Here is a 22,220-nt window from a genome sequence, read left to right on the forward strand (position 1 = left end):
ACTGACGACGAGGCTCGTCGTCAAGGCCTTGTTAGACCCAAATTATTCGGGGCCAGTAGGCAACGGTGAGGAATGACATCGGTTGTGGACAGGAGCAATGTGCTAGGGATTTTAGCTTCGAGGGATGCAAGGATTGTTACAACAATCTAGAACCTCATGTAAAAAGACCGGCCAAGTGATGTTATTTAGGTTTCTTGGTTATGTATAAATTACAATTATCCAAGATATCTCTAATATATAGCTGATGCAAAGCTAAATACATATCTACATGAATTTTTACATATTTTCTTTGTTTAAATCTTAATGTCCTTGCCATGCTAAGAATTCATACTCATTCTAATCTAAGCACAAGTATAATAATCTAATTTCAAATACCGTAATCAACCCATGATCGATCCAAATAGGCTCGTAATGCAGCATCCTCTAGTCCACATGAGCCATGCAGCAGATGGTATGTATAACAATTTAGACTAGCCTAGCCAATATAAAATTAAACAGACACCCACATGGGTCTGCACAACTGTTTGATCAAAGCGATAGGAAATATGACAAATTACTTGAAGGTACATTCTTAGCATTTTTTTGGGCTCCAATGCCATAATAGTTGGCTTATTTTGTTCTTCGCAAGGTAAATAAGGAATTCTTTTATGTAGAAACCGACAATAAGAACATTGCCCTAAAACAAACTCTACTTATATCTATCAAGAGCTAATTCCATAACAGCAAGCTTACTACTATGCTTCTTAGTAGTATGATTCTTAATTCTCAAAAAAGAATTCATATTTGTTATCCGAAAAAATACAAAAGAATTCTGATCCCATCATGGGCCCCCTCTGTAATCCTATTTGTCCGACTTTTCATCGCCACATGAGAAATTTCTTTCCAGCTGTTTCAACCTGGCTCAGGATATTTTTTCCTTTTGGTGGTTAAAAAGAGAGGGGGAGGAGAATTAATTCCACCAAAAAATGTTCGATGCAGGTAAAAGATTTCTCATAGGCGAAGAGCATCCGGTCCCCACATTTAATCGACATCCGCACGTTTCGAACTGAGTCACTCCGTTGGAAACAAAGCCCGGTTCCAACTAATAACTACTACCACCTCGATGGTTAGAATTTTCTTTCAGTGGGCAGATAGGACAAGCACTTCGAAAACTCAACTCTAAATGTCACTAGTTCTCGATGAAATCTCCATTAGATTATCAAATGACAAAGGTACAGCATATACCTCACAGAATACACATTCTAATTGCATCAGGAAGAATCCTGCTGGTTCTTTACAGAACTGAATAATAGGCAAAATTTGAGCTATCACAAACACCATTTAAGTGGCACAATTGCCCCATCAAAAGAATGGGTTTAAAAGATAAAATATGCAGGATGATGAGCCCTCCATGTTTGTCTGGTTATACAATACAAATAATGGTTCCCCATCAAAAGCACCACCCAAGAATCAAAATAAGCAGGGTGGTGAGCCCTTAGGAATCCAAGTTTGTATCTGGTTATACAAATCAAAATACATTGCAGCACATCTCCCGACCGGTCGCGAAGCTTCTGGTTCTGCAATAACCAGATAAAGCATAACAGCATTGGTTTACATGGCAATTAGAGCATAGCATTTAAGGATAGTTTCATAAAAGAACTTCCAAGAGCATTTCCATGGGCTTCGGCACACAAAGTTTGCCATCCATCTATCACATCCAGAAAATGCAGATATATTGGTGCCACCTTTGCAAGCCAGCCAGGAGTATTAAATGGAATATATATACACACACAGACACACACACACACACATACATATATATACGTATAAATATAGATATACATATAGATATACATATATACACACATATACATATACATATACATATACACACACATATACACATACATATACACTCACATATACATAGGTACACATACGTATGTATATGTACACACATGTATATAAATATATGTGTGTGTGTGTATGTATATGTGTATGTGTATGTATATGTATATGTATATGTATATATATATGTGTATGTATATGTGTATGTATATGTATATATATATATATTCAAGGATGAACTAGTTCTCCATAAAGTCTTTGCGAGAGTTTCATTGTTGATATGATGTGATTTTGGTGAATTCAGTTGTATCTATTACCTTCGTCTCAGCAATTTGGAGATGGTCAATTGGTTAAAGAGACTCTGTCCCTTGACTGTCCGCAGATGCTTTTTTCTCTAAATATTTCCTCCTATGTCTTAGCTTCCTAGACAATGTCACCAGTCCACATTAATGATTAAGCAATAAGTGAGGCAAAGAAGGTAGAAATGCGTACTTAATGTCCAAAAAAGCAGCACAACATTAATATAGCAAAATATACAATAGAAAGATAAATAATTTCTAGGAAGCGCATTGTCTTTAGTAAATAATTTCCCAAGGTATTGGACTCTTTCTTGTATGAATAAAGTTATTGGACACATCATCTGAATACTAAGGTAAATAATTTCCTAAAGACTATGGATTAGAATAAAGTCCAATAACTTTATTGATATAAGAAAGGCATATGCATCTATAATCTGCAATGGACCACTTTGATAACTCTAGCCAATTGGGCAAATCTACAGATAATTAATACATTCAATTCAAACACAATCTAAACTCAATCTAAGGTATTTCAATGGAAATAGAATAGGTGAGATATATCATGTGAGATCCGACCCAAAATGAGCCATTTTGAAATAAAGTAGACAGGCCCAACCAACTTCAGTGAGGAGAGCAGATTGAAACAGAGGATCGTGATCGCAATTCTCCGCTTCTTCTTTGTCTCTTTAGTTGAGTGGATCTCGATCCCCCGCCCGATCGCTTGTCGTTGGAGAAAATTATGCAAAGTCATGGCCAATAAGGCTCCACATGCCGTTCGGTCGAGCTCATCCATAATGAAGATTGCGGGCAGTGCAACAACCCGAGCTTATCCCCAATAAATCTCGCTCATCCCTTGCATCGAACCACCGTCGAGCCCTCTTCTCTCCTTCATCTTTCTTCTTCTCTAGTGGCCGACGTGCCACCCCAATTGAGCACCACCGCTTGAAGCCCCTTCTCCCTTTCCATTTTCTCTGTGTACTTTGTTCCGAGACTCCTCCCTATTTGAGCGCCGCCGACGCCGCCAGCCCACAAGATCGAGCCATCCTCAGTTGAGATCCTCTATCTCTGCCACTTGTTGGTGAGCTCCCCTTCCCCCTATTTCTTTTCTCCTAGCCAAATCAAGTTGTTCCAAGCCAAGTCCTTGGCTTTCCCCTTCTCGCCGGTGATGCAGGAGCATTCCCTTAACCCTATGGAGGCGTGGAACCATGATTCACAACTATTTGGGCATGAGGAAATTAGCTAAGTCTTAGTTTGTATTAAGTCTATTTGTGTGCGAGATTGAGTCCGTGTAATAAGTGATTAAATTCGCATTAAGTAGGGTCTCAGCGCCTTAATTAGATTGACCCCGCCACCAAGGCCTAGCCGCCAGCAAACCTTCTTCCCTCTCCTCTCCTCTCTTCTTTTTCTGTTCTTCCTTCTCGTCTTCTTCTTCTTCCTCTTCTTAGTTCTCATTCTTAATTTCTTTTATTTAATTACTAATCCCTATAAATATATAGATTCTGTAGATCTTGTTGCTAATTTCTCTTCCTGGCCCATAGGCCAAATGTTGTGATGATTTCAAACACTTAACTAAACTCGAGCTAAGATTCTAGTGTAAGCCTTACTTTCCTCTCTTTTTTTCTCTTTAGATAGACTCAGAGATCTTACTTTCCTTGTTGCTCGAATCTAAGTTAACCTAGTTTGGAGACCCTAAACCACTCTAATACCCAAATGATAAACCAGCCCATTATTTAGCCCTAGCTAGATCTTTTGAAATTTGGCTACTATTGATCTTTGTTTGACTAGTTGAATTCTCCTTGTTCGAACCCACCTGAGCAGTCGGACATTATCACCTAACTGACCTAATTTGAGAGCATAAGGCTATTTTCAAGTAATGTTTAATTTTTGACTTCGTTTGACTTCTAGAATGATAATATTCTTCAAAGTATATTTTCTGAATTTTTTGACAAAATAATAATTAGTTTGATTAAATTTGATTATGATATATGTTTTATACTAAATTAAACGGGTTAGGTATATTAATGTTATGATAGTAAATATGTTAAAATATATTATATATTATGTTATAAAATCTGAAAAATATGACTGGGCAAATTATGAAAAAATTATTATATATATATATATATATTCTCGGCACGGCTATAATTTAGCTCCGCTAATAGAAATTATTCATTAGCCCTATCGACTTATAATCTGAGAAACTGGTTTCAACACCATATCATCGGTGATTAGAATAGTAGTATTTGGACAACATACCACTGATAGTTAAAAATAGTAGTGTTTGGCACTTTATGTATTCTGACCCATGCCACTGGGTTACGTGGCCATAGCCTGATATTGAATTTCTGGTATTTATTTATGAAAACAACAGTATACTTCAAAAAGAGATATATGTATTCCTCAAGAATTGATTTACTTCATAGTCAATATCTTGCTTTTTATTTTTTTATTTATTTGGCATGCTTAGACTCCACTTTAGGGAGTTAAAATTTTTCTATTTTTTAGATCTAGATGCATGATTGCTCGAGACTTAAAGAAATATGCTAGATCTTCTAAAGATACTTTCGTTTATTGGAGTTCTAGTCAGACTATTTAAACTCATTAGAATATTTTGTTTGAATTAAGAAATAATTAGCAGATGTTGACTTATGTCACTTTGAAACCATTGTAAAAATTATTTGAATAAGTTCTTGATTTAATAAATTTTTAAGAATTATTATTGTTTTAATATGATCTATAGCCTTGCATATTTGTATAGTCTGCTATATAGATATGTGACGTTCATTATTCTCTGGATTCAGAGCGTGACACATCATAACTTTGATATTTTGAAGTTCAAGTTAATGCAAATAACTCTAGACAAATGCATAAAAGTCATCTTTTCCAAACATTATTTAGGCATATGATAAATTTAAGAAGTCACAAACTCTGAAACAAAAACATGCGGAAGTAGAATGAACAAAGAGTAAGATTTTGTACCATAAAGAGGAAATATGTTTCTCAACTGCATTCTCTTCATCTTCATCATAGGCAAACCACTTATCCTCAAGAGCAAGGGAGTCCCAATGCCCAACATCTGGAGGAAAAAAAAGGCACCATTAAAATTCAAAGGTTTCCAATTCAAAATATCAGAAGAGAAAGAAATTCAGTGAACATTGACCTTGAAGTATGATATTTGAATTCCTGCAATGACCCTCCAATTTCCAATATGCATGCCCACTTTTTTCCAAAAGCATGGGCTCAGTCCGAAGGGCATCTTGTCTTTGTTGCTCTTTTAATATGTTTGAAATACAAAAACAGAATAAAGTTAATAAATTTTGAAAACCAGGAAAAAGTAACTTTCCACCCAGATGATGAGAGAAAAGACAACATACAAGAAAAATGAACTAGAGTAGAAGTATAACAGAAATGGTATCATTTGACAACTGAGAATAAAGTTCAAGATTTCAGCATATTACATTCCATATTACATATTCTAGGTTAGCAGGTTAAATTCTATTTTACAAAATGTTTGTAATATTGGAATTTGAACAATGATACTATGAGAAAACAATGCATATGCTAAGCTCAGTGTAAAATACACCTTATATCAACTCAGAAATCCAGTCCCTGATGTCAGCATAGTTGCAACCTTCAGTTATTGATATTATGATCACTAAATTTTACCTTTGAACTGATTGTTCATATTGACTCAGGATTCATCAAAAAACTACAATCATCATAATATAAATGATAGGATAATGCCATCCAACATAATGCTTGCCACTAACTGTGAAAGCTTTACATGAAGAAAGATTTTGTTCATGAAAACTGATATATTTTGTCTGCAAAACATTTTGCAATGCCAAAATAATTCATGCATTCTACACACATGACATGTTCGAGCAATATTTTGGAATAAGAGATTTACCTCAAGTGCATGTTGGCTCTCTCCCAGTCCTTCAACATGATAAATTTAGGTATGGATTGCATGCAACAGATGATCAAAGAATGGAGAACATGAAAGAATTCAGCTTGTGCATGCCAATTGAGGAGCTACTCTCTCTCTCTCTCTCTCTCTCTCTCTCTCTCTCTCTCTCTCTCTCTCTCTCTCTCTCAAACCTCGTATAGATGAGTCGGAAGGCCGTTAGGAGTTAGCAATCTATTTTTTACTATTTAATTAAAATTTATGTCTTTACCTTTTAGAAAATTTGTCACCTCCAAGAACTAAGAAAACTTTTTAGTTTTAGGGGATCCCACTCATAAATAGACCCTAGTTGTACTTTTCTAAAATCAAGCCATTGGTCTACCCTCTTTCTTCTCCTATTTTGCCAAAAAAGAAGAAAAAAAGGAGAGAGAGAGAGAGAGAGAGAGAGAGAGAGAGAGAAAGAGCACATCCCTCTCTTTCTCTCCTATTTCTTCTCTCTCTTCTTTCTCTCTCTCTCTAAAAGACCTATAGACCCTAGTGAAGGCCCAACCTTTCTATTTTATAGATTTAGGTTGACTCCAATAAAGAGACCTTGAACTGCTCTGATGTTCAAGCAGCCAGTCAGACCGATCACTCTAGCCCTATGAGTATCCCTGAAACCACCTTCAATGAATCTTGTTGAACGATCTTGACCTTGATTAAGTCCATACCTTATGATTCATTAAGCGAATTATTTTTGATGAATCTTGTTAAACGATCTTGGCCTTAATCAAGTCCATACCCTATAATTCATGAAAGAAATCATTTAGATCTAACCCACTCGAAACCATTGTATGTGAATCAAGCCTTCTCTTACTATTTTTAATTCTATTAAAGTTATCAAATAAAAATTATTTTAGCTTTTAATGTTTTTAACTAGGTTTAGCAAATTTGCCTAGTGACGTTTGACAATTTAAAGTAAAAGAGGTAAGTAGATCCTTCACTCCTTATTATTTTTCAAATTATAATATTTTCCATGCATATGATTTACCATTAAAAATATCATATTTTTCTTAAATTATGAATCAGCAAATATATTATAAAAATTATACTTTATTATGGAAAATAGTTTCATAAATATTGTTAATAAAAATAGCTTGTTTATGAAATATGAACCTGTTCATACCATTTAATATTGTTCTATCTACCTATGTGCATATTTTAAGAAAAAAGTATAAATATTCTAAAAGCTCTCAAATAGATATATATGACCCCCTAAACTTGGAAAAAATCAATACCCAAAACTAGCATCCATACAAAACACGGCCCTGCCAGCGAATATAAAGTTTGCATATGAAACAAAAAAAAAAAAAAAATTCAATTGCGAAACATGACCCTATCACAAGTACAAAGTTATAGTAGCAAGAATATATGTGAGTAATGTTTTAAACTATGATAGAGTTAAATGATATGAAGAATGATTTGTGAATTTATTTGAAATATAAGCTTGAAACTATGTTTATAAAAAATAGATGATTTACTTTATGACTTGCTTTAATATGTTATACTATAAAATACTTTATTTTTGCAATAACTATTTTTTTAAATAATACATGGATATGGAAAAACTTAGACTTGATCCAATAAAATAGTATAAAATTTAATTATTGAGTTATGTCACTCACATATCTTTTTTTTTATTTTTCTCTTTTTAGATAAATAGGATAAGTAGAAACAAAGAATGGTCCAGGCTTGAAGTTCACGATAGCAAGCTTGATGATTTTATAGCAAAACTTTAATTCTTTAGTCGGTTATAAATTTGTAGCTTAGTAATTTTTTAAATTACAAATTATAAGTTTGATATTTATGTTTGGATTTGAGTGATTTGAATTGGTAATTATTTTGTTATTTAATAGATAATGAAATTAGATATTTATTTATTATATTTTGTTTGAGATAGATTTGGAAGCTAAATATAATTGTTAGCTTCATATTATCATAAGTTGTACCTCTCGGTAGTATGGTCGTATTATAGCCCAGATTTTCCATCACAGCAAAAATTTTAGAAATCCTTCTGTCCTTTTAGTGGAGAAACAAGGATAATGTTGGTTGTGGTCATGATTAATATTAAAAATTAATATCAAAGGAGTTTTCCTCGTGCCCACAACCAACTTTATCCTTGTTTCTGCACTGAAAGGGCACAATGTCTTCTAAAATTTTTATAGTTTCACAAGCATAGCTTACTGTCCAGTTAACTGAAGCCATTATGTAATGTAATGGTGCAAATTGAATGAAGCATACGTAGTTTAAATAAAGGGAAGCAGTGAGAAAGTTCAACAGTCCAAAAGAGTGAATGGCATGCAGTATCAGACATACTCTTGGGTAAAAGTTCCATTGATTCTAGAATCTCAGCATGAATTTTCTCCGTCTCAGACTTTATTGTTGAAATAAGATTGCCCTGCTCAGAAACTGAAAGAGGAGCTTCTTTCAAAGAAAGCATCGCTTTGGCCACATCATCTTTCAGCTTCTTCTTGAGATCCTTTTCCTGTACAAAATTACATTCTAAACAAATAACCCAACAAGAAACAACTGAACAACAAATACATAAGCCACATATCTAAATTTGAAACCTTTCTTTTAGCAGCTTGAACTTTTTCTTTGGCTGCCTTCTTTCTTTCAATATAATTTAAATTTTCCTTGTCAATACAACGCCTCAATTCTCTGAACAAAGTGAGTTGGTTAAAATCTATATAAGCAATTGAAGTAATGAACTAGTGTTTGTCAAAGATAAACAGGGTACCACTTACTCAGTACCAAGGGACTCATCACAAAGAAAATTCAAAACTCTAAGCTTCTTTGATGGATCCAAACTATCATATCCCAGCAGGCCATTGTTAAGACAATCCAAAGGAAAATTCTTGAAGGGACATTGAGACCCGGTAATACATGTTTTAAGAGCGTGCAGCCATGATTCTCCACTTCTTGTTGAGCAAGACAGAGGCCTACCAAAACTACAAAAATAAACAAGTGGATCTCTGACATGAGAACTAATAATGAGATTAGCAAAATGAGATTTCAAAAACAGAAACATGATAGCAAAGTGGCATACTTCTCTCCCTTGTTCTTTTGGATGAGAGATAACAATTTGATATGAAACTGAACAATCAACGAATTTGCTGCATGGCGCCCAACACGTCCTCTTGCTAGTTCCCGAAGAATAGCTTTAGCTTGACCTTTCTTTATATCAAGCACCTAAATATTGGCACAATTAAAAGGACATATCACACAGATCCAAGTCCAAGGCATGCTATCAATCTAGGCTGGAAGGCAACTAGAGAGAATGGTACCTAAGTTGCAGTAAGTTTGAAGTAACCAACTTGAGAATTAAGCTAGTACACCAGACTCAATTGTTAACAGATGCATTTGGGGGAAAAAGGGAGCAAGAAAAGGAGTTTTTATTATTTTTTTGCAGGAATAACACATAGAATCAAAATATGATTTCCTTTTTTTTCTAGAAAGAGCAATCATTTATCAATTCATGTCAAAAGAAAAACAGCAGTTTCCTTCCAAAAGCTAGTAGGTCAAGCCACCCTTCTCTCTAAGTGAGATGTCTCAAATTCAAACCTGAGTAGTGGCAAATAACCACCATACATAAAAACCATAACTTCATTTAGGAGCGTAACATTCTACCTTTAAAAATGCTTTACAGAATTCCAGAAACTGCAAGGCATCTCCCACATCTTCGGCAGGGAATTCAACATCCCCGACCTTTGTTAAGGGACTGCCTTCAGGCAGCACAGTCTCTTCAACAGTCTGCTTACAAAGCTTTTTAATACCATATTTTCTAAACTTGAGTACTTTTGGAAGAGACTCGGCTTTTGATTCACTGGCATTTCCATTAACTGGCAATTTTGTCTCATCGCCATTGCTGCATGCCCGTCTCTCATCACCATCTACCGACACCTCTTTCTCTGAGGCACTATTTGAGCCTTCAATAAATTTTTTTCCTTGTAAGTTTTCCTTCTCTTGGTTCAAAACAGCTCCACTGCATCTAGTGGAATTCTCACTACCAATGTCTCTCGTTAGTTTCTTTGAGCGGTTCTTTTTTTCTTTTTTCACACAGAGTTCCCCTTCACTGTCACCACCATCGGTATCCTTCTGCTCAACATGGTAGTTTTCCTTATCACGACCTCTTTTCAGAGCTACGGACCCCTTTCAAAACCAAAAACAATTGATGAAGACAGAGAACACGAACTTTAAAATGAAAGACGAGATAGCGATCAAATCATACCATTTTAGAAGCAGGGGTTTTTCTTGAACTCATACTTTTAATAACATTCGCTGCATTAAGTACTTCAGATCCTTTTTGCTGCAGCAAGTCAGAAACCGAGGAAAACCCAGTTGCCTTGGCAGCATGGACGAGAATTCCAGTTGGTTGCTGACCTCTCTTCTTCCTATAAAATCAAAATCCATAGTCAATTCCGGGCAGCCATGAGAACTAAAACCTAAATGCAAGAACTTAATGGAAGGTCTCCTCAGCCCAATTCATTATAAAAGCAAACGTTTAAAAAGATTAATTTTTTTATCAGACTGGGTAGAGGAATTACATGCAGCAGCTACAGTTGCAAATGCCGCGGCATTTGGGGCAGCTCCAATTCTCCGACTTCGCCACCTCTTCCGCCTCCTCCCCGTATCTAAACCAATTCAATCCAACACCGCTAGTTACCCTAAGCTAAAGGTTGAGAAAAATCAAGGAACTGCTGGGGGGAATGTTCAAATAACCTATTGCGGAGGCAGCTGTGACAGAACTTAATGGTGCAGAGCTTGTCCTTCTTCATCTGCTTGCAGGCAGCCGCGAAGTCCCTTGTCTTTTGTCGGCACTGAAAACAAAAGGAATAAATTTTCCAACATCGTTGGTAATGTGAAAGGAAGAGATCGGATCTTTCGGTAAAAAATCGACACAAGAATACCTGATGGCATGTCTTCCCGTGCTCGGAATCGTAGATTCGCCCTCCAACGACCCGGACACCAGGATTCTTGGTCCGTTTCGGAGCAGCGGCGGCGGCGGCGGCGCTGGTGGAAAGGGACGAGGCACCTCTCTTCCTGCTCGCCCCCTCGTTGTTGCCGCCGTAGGCGGAGGAGCTTGAAGGAACGGCCATGGGATCGGAGATGATAAGGAGAAGGATTGGGGACGAGAAGAGATTCTGGGATTCAAGAGACGACAGGGAGAGAAGACGAGGGGCGATGGTAGAAGAGTTTATAGTTTGGAAAGTTTGGGAATGGCGCCTCTGAGATTTGGGGAGCGAAATTTTGGAGGGCAAGGGGGGCGTTTCTTTGAAAAGTTGAAACTTTGCCTTCCCTCCTCATGTCGGTGGACATTTGGGGACGGTACGATTTCAGGCCAATATAAGTTTTGGTTGCATCTGCACCAGGTGAGTGAATGTGGTGGTCGGATAAGCACATTTTCGCCCCCAAACCTGGGTTGGGACTTGGGATGATACGACTTTTCCGCTCGTCACAAGGAGCAGGTGTTTGATTTCGAAGGTCATCCACCTCCTAGAACAAAATTCTCAATTTCGCGATCAATCTAGTCGAGGTAGAGAATAGAGATTGAGTGGTACAGGATCGGTCGACCGACGAGGGATAACCTCCTCTAATCTCCGAAAAAAAAAAAAAAAAAAAAAAAACAACAACGCTTTCAAAGATTGTCAAAGACCGTTACCTTAACATTAGGTTGAGTCCGATACAAAATTGAAATACATGGAAGGATGGTTAAGTATGGTAATTAAATAAGTATATATTTCTTTTAGGGTGTACTGGCATTTAGTATCTTCTCTTTCGATTATGGTTTAATTGATTTATTAAAATACGATAGAATGAGCTTAAGTTTTTAAATCACTCCGTGGAAAGCTTTGGATTTTATCGGTTATAGGTCATGTAGATTTTGGAATGCATTCAGGCTCTTTCCTTTGTCATTCTAGTGAATAGCACGCCCACACAGTTTTTGGAGTCCTTCATCGGTCATCGGTAGAGTTGTGCGCTCTCACCTCTTCTCTTCATTATCTGTGCGAACGCACTGTCCAGAGCATTTCCTTATGGTTCTGAGATTCAGGTTGTGGAGGCCTATATGCCGATGGCGGATTCTATCCAGATCTCGCATCTGTTGTTTGCCAATGATTGTATGCTTCTAGTCCGAGCGACAAAACAATCAGTACATGCAATTTGGAGAATTTTAGAGGAGTACTATGGGGCTTTCGGGCAACAAGTTCATCTGACCAAGTCAACTATTTACTTCAGCCCGAGGATCGAGCCACAATTGAAAGCCACCATCATGAAGATTTCAGAAATGGGTGAGCAGGAGGCACCATGAGATATCTTGGGGTTCCCATCACTGGATATTGCCTTCTCAAAAAGGAATGCTCAACCATCGAGCAGTGCATTAGACACAGAGCATTAGACACAGGCTAGAGGGGTGGTAGGCGAGTGCTCTATCTATGATGGCTAGAGTCACTCTTGTTCAGTCATTACTCAATTCGATCCGGGTTTATCTGCTATCCAACACCATCGTGCCTCTAGCACCACCGAGGACTCTGGAGGAATTGTTGAAGAGTTTTATCTGAGACAGATGAGAGGGAAGGAGCAGCATTTACCTATTAGCATGGGATGTGATCTGTCAGTCGAGTAGTAGCGGCGGACTGGGCATTCACTCCTTGACTGTGAGCCGAGAGATTCTGGCGACCAGGCATGCGACCAGGTATCTCATGGAACCTAAGATTCTTTGGTGCACCTTGATGAGGGCCAAGTATGGGGATTCGACCGTTGGGTCTGACTTCCGCACCAGGTGTCGCATCTCTTTTATTTGGAAGGAGATTTATGCACATGCCCCGATGGTGCTCTGTTCGATCAGATGGGCAATTAGGGACAGACGAGCTATTGATGTTTTGGAGGACAAATGGCTAATAGAGCATCCACTTGGCTTGTGGCTTACCATGATCGACCCGAGATGCCTGGTCAGATGCAAAGTCTATGATTCGATCATCTTAGGGGAGAGAAGATGGAATGAGAGCCTTGTTTGTGTGCCTTCAGAGAGAAGCTGGTTGAGAGGGCCTTGGCACTACCGATACATACAAGAAAGACCGTGGATGGAGGGTATGGAGAGCGAATGGGAGATCGAAGGTAATTTCTCGAGACATATATTACCTTGTCAAAGGAGGGGGGAGGGACGGCTCAACGGATTGATGGAGGTTGGATGTGGAGGATGCATATCCACCCTTATGTTGCCTTATTCATTTAGAAGGTGGCACGGGGATGCTTGCCTTCTAGAGCGTGCTAGCTAGAAGGAGAGTGACAATCACTTTAGTTTGCGAGGGATGCCCTGATGTGGAAGAGTCTATCAGTCATGTTTTTTATAGATGCCCACGAGCGACTCAGATTTGGGGATGTGCTATGGCTTCACCCAGTATGTTGCAGGTTACGGCCTCGATTGAGAACTTCTTAGGCCATCTAAAGGAGTCCTTAAGGAGGTTCAACATTGTGGAGTGGGGTATCAGATGTACCTATGTAGCCTATCATATATGGCTGAATAGAAATGTTAGAATCTTCGAGAACAAAAGGGTGCACCCGAGGACAGTGGTGGACAGAGTATTACTTTATGCTACTAAGATCACCAATACTACTACGGTGGTTTTACCTATGTTGGCTAAGGATATTTGGGACTCCCACTCAGCTTTTACAACGACCAGAATTGCCTTTATCTCCTAGGAGCCCCACTTCTTAAGGTAAACTTTGATGGCAGCATTTCTAAGGGTAGAGGCAGAGGAAAAGTGTGGCTTTGTGATCAGAGATCAGGACTCCAGACTCGTTGCAACCGGAGGTCGGCACATTTTCGATGTGACTATCATCGGAGCAGAGTTGGGAGCTGCATAGGAGGGCATCACCCATGCAAAGCTATATTTAGGTGCGGACATCATTTACCTTGAAGGAGACTTAACTACAGTGATTGAGTGGATGCAAGGCCGACATAATAATATCGACCAGCACCCATTACTTTGAAATATACGCAGGCTCTTGAGAGGGTTTGGCTCATTCCGGGCCACTCATGTTTATTGGAAGGCAAACAATGCTGCTAACTAGGTCGCCTCTTATGTTACACATCATTCCCGAAAGATCCTTTGGGAGAATCACTAATCTGTTCCTTTTTCTCTCCATCAACTTCTCTTTACTGATTTTATTGGTTGTACTTATACTCGATCAGTGTGAGCCGTCACTGTATCAAAAAAAAATGTCAAAGTCGGTTATCTTGACATTTGATCGAGGCCGATAGAAAAAAGAAATACACGAAAGAATGGTTAAGTATAGTAATTAAATAAGTATAGATTTCTTTTAGGGTGTACTAGGATTTAGTATCTTCTCTTGTTGCCCAGATAGACAACCCAAGAGGGGGGGGGGGGGGGGGTGAATTGGGTTTTTAATATAATTTGGCTAATTAAAACTTTGTGGATGATTAATTAAAAACTATAGCAAGTTATTTAATTAACGCCTAGTGCTGTGAGTAATGTGCGGGGAAGAAGATGAGAGACAATGCACTACAAACACAAAGTTTTATAGTGGTTCGGAGCTAACCCTTGCTCCTACGTCCACTCCCCAAGTCTCACTTGGGAATTTCACTATAACCCCCTTGGATTACAGCCGGTTGTTTTGCAAGCTCACAACCAAACTTGTTGTTTTACGAGCTCACAACGAACTCGGTCGGTTTTCCCAGGCTCACCGACTAGAACCAACCCCGATTGTTTTTCCGGGCTCACAATCAAACCCTTACACACGTTGGTTTTAACTTGGCTCACCAACCAACCTTAAACCCCTTGATTCAATCCCCCGATTGAATCAAGTAAATACAAGAGATAGAAGAAAACAGAAAATAGCTTCTCAAAAAGCAGATTTAAGACAATATAATCGTAAAGGAGTTAGAAGCCCTCAAACGCTTTTAAGCTGGTGAAGAGGTATGGCTTCTGGAACTCCGGTCTCCTCTTGAAAGAGTGGTCGACTTGAATGCAGGAGGAGGAAGCTTTGATTGTTGGAAAGAAGTTGTTGGAGCAGTAAATGCAGATCTCCCCTTTTTCGTTTAAGAGCACTTGGAGAGCTTGAAAACTTGAATGCTTGGAGTGGAATGTCTGTTCCTTTCCTTGCTACAGTCCTCTGTGGCTATTTAAGCCAATCCCCACGGAAACTAGCCGTTACTCTGCTTTTTCTGGCCGTTCTGCATACTCTGCGCAGCCTGACAATATGACCGTTGGTGGGTTGGAGTCGACTCGCGCGATCAGGAGTCGACTCGGCTGTAGCAGGAGTCGACTCACGCTTTTCCGGAGTCGACTCGGCAACTGTTCCAAATTTGAATTAAAGTTGCCGTCTTGACTGGGAGTCGACTCGTCTTGACCTGGAGTCGACTCGCCAACTTCTGGAGTTAACCTGGCAATTTTTGGAGTCGGCTCATCCACTGAAGTCCGTGGATCCAAATTTGAATTTTGTCCACTCGAGTCGACTCGACTGTCCTGGGAGTCGACTCGAATCTCAGAGCCCGAACTCTCGATTCTCTGTCGTTTGGCTCATCCAGTCTTGGAGTCGACTCGAACCTCCTTGGAGTCGACTCGGCTCTCAGTTTCCGAAAGTTGGTCTTCTGCCTTTTGACGTGTAGCTTGTCTTGGAGTCGACTCGAGCTGTCTGTGAGTCGACTCGAATCTCAGAGGCAGTAACATGGTCTTCTGTCTGTTGATGGTCACTCAGTCTCGGAGTCGACTCGTGTACTGCGGGAGTCGACTCGAATCTCAGAGTCCGAAAATCGTTCTCTGACTTTTTTCTTGTGTTCCTCTGAGAGTCGACTCTTACCTTCTTTGGAGTCGACCTCCCAACCATCGGAGTCGACTCGCGTTCCACTGGAGTCGACTCGAATCTCAGACCCGAAAACTGCTCTCTGACTTTTCTGCCTGTGACTGCTTGGAGTCGACTCTTACTTCCCTGGAGTCGACTCGGTGAACATTGGAGTCGACTCGCGCACTTCAGGAGTCGACTCGTTGACAGGTTCTGAGATGAAGCTTTCTGTTCTTCTTTCTGTTCTCAGTCGGAGTCGACTCGTACTAATCTGGAGTCGACTCGAGCTCGTGCCAGTGAACTTGATACGCTTGGAGTCGACTCGTGATACTCAGGAGTCGACTCGAGTCTCAGACATTGGTTCATGCAGACTTCTTAACTTATCCAAAATACTATGAACCAAGTCTAGAAACACTTGGACAGGATTTTCACTGAAACACTCAATTGAATTCATTAGTAATCACAAGATATACTCAATTGCTTTGAGCTCATCAAAATCAAATGGGGTTTTAATCAATCACTCCACAATCTCCCCCTTTTTGATGATGACAAAACTTTGAGTATATGTAAAATGAATTGCTCATAAAACAATGAAGTAAAATCCATAAATGAATTCAAATGTCTGATAATTTAATTTATCCAAGTTTGAAAGGAGTGAAACATTAAATTTCGGAGTTAAAGCTCCCCCTTTCATTTGGAATTATATAAGCCTACATATTATGCAATCAATTGTTTGGCTTATATGTCATTAATGATTTAGCTTGATTAAAATTCAGATTCTCCCCCTCAACATATGCATTCAACTATGTTTCGATTCTCTGAATTTCCTTTTAATGCTTTGAAGTTTTTGAACTGAATTTTATCTTTTTAGAGGGAAAATCTGTCAATTTGTTCTTGAGTAGGATTCAGCTAATCTCCGAATATCCCTTGAATAGATTCTGGAGATTACTCAATTAGGAGCCCCAAAAGAGAGATAATGAGCCTCGAGGTACCGAATCCACTTAGAACAAATTTGTGTGTGTTTTTAAGAGTTTATCGTTATATTTATTTCCATTGATTTCTTTTACATATTTTTTTAATATTTCTCCCCTTTTACATATTTTACCATATTTTATACATATTTCTCCCCCTTTTTGTCATCATACCAAAAAGGAGGTAATCACACACAATCAATGGCACAATCAACAAATGGCACATCAAATGGCACATAATTGAAGATAAAATGTCTACTCATTGTATTGATATGAATGTGAATACATTTGAGAATACAATAAGTAAAGCAAAACAAGACAAAACACAAAAACATCTATGGCCTCCTCGAGGATGAGGCTCCCCCTCTCGAGGATGCATCTCCTCCTCTGGAGGATGTGGCTCCTCCTCTCGAGGATGTGGCTCCTCCTCTCAATCGGCTCTGCTCCATGAGGAGGGTGACTGCATCTGTCACATGGCCAAGCTGTGCGATGATAGACGTGGTGGCTCTGCTATGTGTAGTGGAGAGCTCTATCACCGACGCCTGAAGCCCAGTCACCGATGTCTGAAGTGCGTCCAGCTTGTCGATGAGTACATTCGACAAGCGCTCGGCCCCCTCGGTGGTGGTGTGCATGTCACGACCTATCTCCTCTCGCATCTGTCGAGTGGAGCTCGTGACCTCACTCATGCTGTGGAACTGGGCCTGGACCAAACTCCGGATATTGTAGATCTCTTCCCGTACATGAGCCGTCATGTCAGTCACGGCTGTCAAGGAAGGGACCAACTGAGAAGATACGGGTGCAGGAGTGGGAGCAGGCACCGCACCTCGGAGCTCCCGAAGCAGCTCGTCCCTCAGATCTTGGACGATCTCCTGCCGCAGCTCCCGGAGCTGCTCTGGATCAATTCGAACCTCCATAGATGGTGTAGCCGAGGAGGAAGGTCCGACAAAGGTGGTAGGAGCAGGAGGAGTGGATGGGAGGTCTGGATGGTCTGGAAGGTCTGGGTAGTCTGAATCTGGCTCAGGACTGGGTGATGGTCTGGTGGTCTGAGCAGTGAGAGTAGACTTCCTAACCCAGATCCCTTCTCTCTTCCGAAATTCCATCCTGTGCATAGTCCCCGTACACAAGCGATCAGTCCATCGCAAGGCACGAGAGGGTTCCCTCTCAGGAATGGGAATCTCGTACTGCCTAAAAAGAAGAGTGAATAACATCCCGTATGGAAGTGAGAGCCTAGGTCTATCTAGGGGCTCACACATATACCTATAAATTAGCTTTGGGAAGTTGATCGGGGTGTCCTGAAGGATATAAGACATAATAGCTAAGTCCCTCTCATTCACAAAATCAAATCTCCCTGTCTTAGGGAAGATGGACCTGGACAGAATGCTCAAAAGGATTCTTACTTCAATAGGAAGTGAACTAGCAGATACCTCATCTAGGGGGGACTGAGGTGGATGCCCTAAGACGACCGTAAGGGCCGCAACTCTATCCTCAGGGTGTGCGGGAGCCACTCCTACTAATGGAAGATGAAGGATATGGGCAATGAGGTCCTCTGTGACACGCAACGGGACACCTACTACCGTACCCTCGATACCTCCATCTCCCCGATGGATGGTACTGTAAAACTCTTGAACCAGGCCAGGATAGGTGGGAAGGTCCAAGGTGAGGAAGTACTCTAGGCCCTGGGCTCTAAGCCTATCGCCTATGGTGAACCCCTCCCGGGAGAGATAGTCGAAATCGACAAACCTCCCGGAGGTGACGGCCTTCCCGGTCAACGGCCTAACGAGAACCACCCTAGGCGGGGACCGATCCGGAGGTGGTTGCCTCGCGGGATCGTGCCGCGCCTTGGAGCGTCGCTCGGGACCGGCCTCGGGACGGGACCTCTTCCTAACGACAGTCTTACGAGGCATCTTGACTTAAACGGGAAGAAAAATACCTAGAGGACGGTGAAGAACCGACAGAGGAAGCTCGGGCGGACCGGAAATGACCTAGGAACGGACGGAAACTCAATGTCCGGCGAAGAATCGACGGGAAAAGGTCTTGGAGACGATCGGGGATGACCTAGGAGTCGGCTCTAGGGCTTTGTGAACAGTGGCGGCTTGAGGAAAAGTGTTTGCGAAACGACAAACCTAGGGTTAAAAAGTCGGATCCCGACTGCGAGTCGACTCCCCTGAGTCGCGAGTCGACTCGACCTCGAGTCGACTCCAGAATATGCGCGAGTCGACTCTCTGTTAGCGCATGTAGACTTCGAGTCGACTCCCGACAGTGTGCGAGTCGACTCCCCCTCAGCTGCCAACTTTGCGAGTCGACTCCCGCTAATGCGCGAGTCGACTCCCCCTTAGGAGCCGGCTCTGAAACTTACTCGAGTCGTCTCTAACCTTGGCACGCACCTAAAAACCATGCCATAATCATGCCAAATGAGGGAAAATCACCTAATTAAGGACTGATTTGATGATCACTGCATAGAAACTCTATTTTAACCTCATTCTAATCATCAAAATCAATTAATCTAGTGAAAAACTCCCACTAGGATGGATCAATCACTCCTAATCCCCTTCTAAGCACACTAAACCTCTCTTCACTTAGGGGTTTTGTAAAAATGTCTGCTAATTGATTATCAGTACACACAAATTGGAGTGACACATCACCATTCAATACAAGATCTCTTATGAAGTGATGTCTTATCTCAATGTGTTTAGTTCTTGAGTGTTGAATTGAATTTTTAGTTAGATTTATGGCACTTGTGTTATCACAATTAATGGAAATTTTATCTTGTTTAATGCCATAATCTTCTAATTGTTGTTTAATCCATAAGATTTGAGCACAACAACTCCCGGCTGCAACATATTCAGCTTCTGCAGTGGATAATGCAACCGAGTTTTGTTTCTTGCTAAACCATGAGATTAGGTTTTCTCCTAGAAATTGACAAGACCCGCTGGTACTTTTTCTATCAAGCTTACATCCAGCGAAGTCTGAATCTGTGTACCCTATTAAGTTTAGGCTAGATTCTTTAGAGTACCACAGCCCTATGTTCTTAGTTCCAATTAAGTATTTAAAGATTCTCTTAACTGCAGCTAGGTGTGATTCTTTAGGATTAGCCTGATATCTAGCACACATGCACACACTAAACATAATATCAGGCCTACTTACAGTAAGATACAGTAAAGAACCTATCATACCTCTATAAAGTTTTTGATCTACAGATTTACCTGATTCATCTTGGTCTAACTTGCATGATGAGCTCATGGGGGTGCTGATTGACTTGTTTCCCTCCATATCAAACTTCTTGAGCATCTCCTTGATATATTTTGCTTGATTGATGAAGATGCCTCCTTCAGATTGTTTGATTTGAAGCCCGAGGAAATAGTTCAGCTCTCCCATCATGCTCATCTCAAACTCACTCTGCATCAAATCAGCAAATTCCTCGCAGAGGCGATTGTTAGTAGCACCGAAAATGATATCATCAACATAGATCTGTACTAATAACATATCCCTATTTTTCTTTTTCAGAAATAATGTTGTATCTACATTTTCCCTAGAGAATTCATGTTCTAATAGGAATTTACTAAGTCTCTCATACCATGCTCTAGGTGCTTGTTTTAGTCCATAAAGCGCTTTGTTCAGTTTATACACATGATTAGGGTATTGATGATTTTCAAAACCAGGAGGTTGTTCTACATACACCTCCTCATTAATAAACCCATTTAGAAAAGCACTTTTTACATCCATTTGATATAGCTTGAAGTCCTTAGAGCATGCATATGCCAATAGAAGTCTAATCGCCTCAAGTCTAGCTACGGGAGCAAAGGTTTCATCAAAATCTATGCCTTCTTCTTGATTATAACCCTTTGCTACTAGTCTAGCCTTATTCCTTATAACAATTCCATTTTCATCTAGTTTATTTTTATATATCCATTTTGTACCTATTATTGGATATTCAGAAGGTCTCTCTACTAGATCCCACACTTTGTTTCTAGTAAATTGGTTTAGTTCTTCTTGCATTGCATTTATCCAATTTACATCATTTTCGGCTTCTTCTATATGTTTGGGCTCAAAGTGTGAAACAAAAGCTAGATGGTTGTTCAAATTTCTAAGAGATGCTCTAGTCCTAACCGGTTGTGATGGATCATCTAGAATTAGTTCCTTAGGATGCCCGTGAGCATACCTCCAAGCTTTAGTTAGCCCATGATCCACTATAGGCTCTTGGTTTGATGATTCTCCTTCAATCAACTTTTGATTACCATCTTGTAATCCCACCTCATCTATCTTTTCTTCAAGTATTTCAATATCATCATCAAGATTGGCTTTCTTACTAGAGGAGATGTCACTAGAGTCATCAAATACAACATGTATAGATTCTTCTATAACTAGTGTTCTTTTATTAAAGACTCTATAGGCTTTACTAGTTGTAGAATAACCTAAGAATATTCCTTCATCAGATTTAGGGTCAAATTTCCCTAGATTATCTTTCCCATTATTATGTACAAAACACCTACATCCAAAAACATGAAAATAGTTAACCTTTGGTTTTCTGTTTTTCCACAGTTCATAAGGTGTTTTCTTTATGATGGATCTTAATAGAACTCTATTTAATATATGGCAAGAAGTATTAATGGCTTCTCCCCAAAAGTACTTAGGGAGGTTACTTTCACATAACATCGTTCTAGCCATTTCCTCTAGTGTTCTATTTTTCCTTTCCACAACTCCATTTTGTTGTGGTGTCCTAGGTGTAGAAAAATTATGAGTTATCCCCTTTTTACTACAAAATTCATCAAATAATTGATTTTCGAATTCGGTACCATGGTCACTTCTAATGGCTATGACTGAAGACTCTCTAGCATTTGTTACTTCCTTATGGAACTTTTTAAACATGGAAAATGCTTGGTCCTTATGTGCTAGAAACATGACCCATGTGTACCTAGAGTAATCATCTACTATGACTAGACCATATTTATTTCCACCTAGGCTTGTTGTTCTAGTTGGACCAAATAGGTCCATGTGTAATAATTCTAGAGGCCTAGAGGTAGAGACACATTTTATGAGTTTAAAAGAATTCCTAGATTGTTTGCCAAATTGACATGCTTCACAGATTTTGTTCTTTTCAAATTTTAACTTTGGCAAACCTATCACGGAATCTCTTTTAACTAATTTAGTTATTGTGTCCATGCTTGCATGACCTAACTTACGGTGTCATAACCAACTAGCATTATTATCTTTAGTTTCATTAACAACTAAACATTGGTTATGTTTTGCAAGGTCTTCTAGGTCTACCACATATACATTTCCACGTCTAATCCCTTTAAAAACTAAACTATTATCATTAGTATTTGTTATAATGCACAGTGATGGTTTAAACATAACATCATATCCTTTGTCACA

General features: G+C 39.6%; 1 protein-coding gene across 1 annotated transcript; it reads right to left on the bottom strand.

Moving 5' to 3' along the window:
- Positions 1-1,221: 1,221 nt before the first annotated feature.
- LOC103714000 lies at positions 1,222-11,434 on the bottom strand. Its single transcript, XM_008801093.4, has 13 exons — positions 10,983-11,434; positions 10,795-10,892; positions 10,620-10,706; positions 10,304-10,466; positions 9,703-10,224; positions 9,122-9,264; positions 8,820-9,023; positions 8,643-8,733; positions 8,389-8,557; positions 5,287-5,397; positions 5,106-5,202; positions 2,145-2,250; positions 1,222-1,556 (listed from the first exon to the last, which is right to left on the bottom strand). The coding sequence occupies exons 1-12, from the start codon at positions 11,169-11,171 to the stop codon at positions 2,178-2,180; spliced, it is 1,947 nt and encodes a 648-aa protein (XP_008799315.2). The 5' UTR covers positions 11,172-11,434; the 3' UTR covers positions 1,222-1,556; positions 2,145-2,177.
- Positions 11,435-22,220: the final 10,786 nt, after the last annotated feature.

This window comes from Phoenix dactylifera, chromosome 8 (assembly GCF_009389715.1).
Source record: "Phoenix dactylifera cultivar Barhee BC4 chromosome 8, palm_55x_up_171113_PBpolish2nd_filt_p, whole genome shotgun sequence".
Classification (NCBI taxonomy): Eukaryota; Viridiplantae; Streptophyta; class Magnoliopsida; order Arecales; family Arecaceae; genus Phoenix; species Phoenix dactylifera.

Coding starts and splice junctions, on each gene's coding strand:
- LOC103714000 (XM_008801093.4), bottom strand. CDS start 11,171: ATGGCCGTTCCTTCAAGCTCCTCCGCCTACGGCGGCAACAACGAGGGG. Junction 10,225..10,303: donor AAACCCCTGCTTCTAAAATG/GTATGATTTGAT, acceptor TGGTTTTGAAAG/GGGTCCGTAGCTCTGAAAAG. Junction 9,265..9,702: donor TCTGTAAAGCATTTTTAAAG/GTAGAATGTTAC, acceptor GCCAATATTTAG/GTGCTTGATATAAAGAAAGG.